Genomic DNA, 739 nt, shown 5'->3' on the forward strand with positions numbered 1-739 from the left:
GGCAGCTCCAGAGCAAGACACAAACTGCACCATCTGCCTGGAGCCCGTGGGGGACAAAAAGTCCTACCACACCATGGTGTGCCCAGTGTGCACACAGGCCTGGTTTCACCGGAGCTGCATCCAGGTAGGAGCCCTCCCCTTGCTCTGCAGTCACAGCAGGTGCTCAGCTGCACCAGGCCCCGCTCACACTCTGGCTGCTCGTGTTACCGCTGCAGGGACAGGCCATGAACGCTGGCATTCTGCGCTTCCGATGTCCCGTCTGCGGAGACAGGATGCAATTCCGGAAAGAAATGCACCTTCTCGGGATCCAAATCCCAGCCAGGTTGGTGCCTTCTGCCCAGCTCTCCAGATAGTGAGGCGCAAGTGCTGTGCCTGCCCGGGGATTGCCCCCAGCAGGCCCAGCTGACCCTTTGCTGTCCCATCAGCGTTGGCCGCAGCTTCATGGAGAAGCTGGGAATGGGCTTGCGCTGCAAGAGCAGGGATGCCCCAGATCAGCCCTGTGCCTGGGATACTGAGGACTCATCGCTTTCTCTCCTTTCTCTGGCAGAAGACCAACATGGGAGGACAAGGAGAGCTATGACACTCTGCACAAGACACACCAGCGCTGTGATGTCAGCGAGTGTATTCACACAGAAGGCAGGGAGCAAGCAGAGGAAGAGGGGTGAGTTACCTCAGCAGCCCTGCGTGGGATCTCAGCCTCCCCACAGGCTGGGGGAGCAAGGACTGAGCTCAAGAGCTG

General features: G+C 59.8%; 1 protein-coding gene across 1 annotated transcript; it reads left to right on the forward strand.

Annotated features, from left to right (window-relative positions):
- The first annotated feature begins 6 nt into the window (after positions 1 to 6).
- Positions 7 to 684, forward strand: LOC104917385 (G2/M phase-specific E3 ubiquitin-protein ligase-like). The gene is made up of 3 exons (XM_019611980.1): positions 7 to 124; positions 216 to 322; positions 548 to 684. Exons 1-3 carry the CDS (start codon positions 74 to 76, stop codon positions 663 to 665), a joined length of 276 nt encoding a protein of 91 aa, XP_019467525.1. The 5' UTR covers positions 7 to 73; the 3' UTR covers positions 666 to 684.
- The last annotated feature ends 55 nt before the right edge of the window (positions 685 to 739 follow it).

The sequence above is a fragment of the Meleagris gallopavo genome, unplaced genomic scaffold, assembly GCF_000146605.3.
Source record: "Meleagris gallopavo isolate NT-WF06-2002-E0010 breed Aviagen turkey brand Nicholas breeding stock unplaced genomic scaffold, Turkey_5.1 ChrUn_random_deg7180001687711, whole genome shotgun sequence".
NCBI classification, from domain to species: domain Eukaryota; kingdom Metazoa; phylum Chordata; class Aves; order Galliformes; family Phasianidae; genus Meleagris; species Meleagris gallopavo.

Coding starts and splice junctions, on each gene's coding strand:
- LOC104917385 (XM_019611980.1), top strand. CDS start 74: ATGGTGTGCCCAGTGTGCACACAGGCCTGGTTTCACCGGAGCTGCATC. Junction 125..215: donor TTCACCGGAGCTGCATCCAG/GTAGGAGCCCTC, acceptor TTACCGCTGCAG/GGACAGGCCATGAACGCTGG. Junction 323..547: donor GGGATCCAAATCCCAGCCAG/GTTGGTGCCTTC, acceptor TTTCTCTGGCAG/AAGACCAACATGGGAGGACA.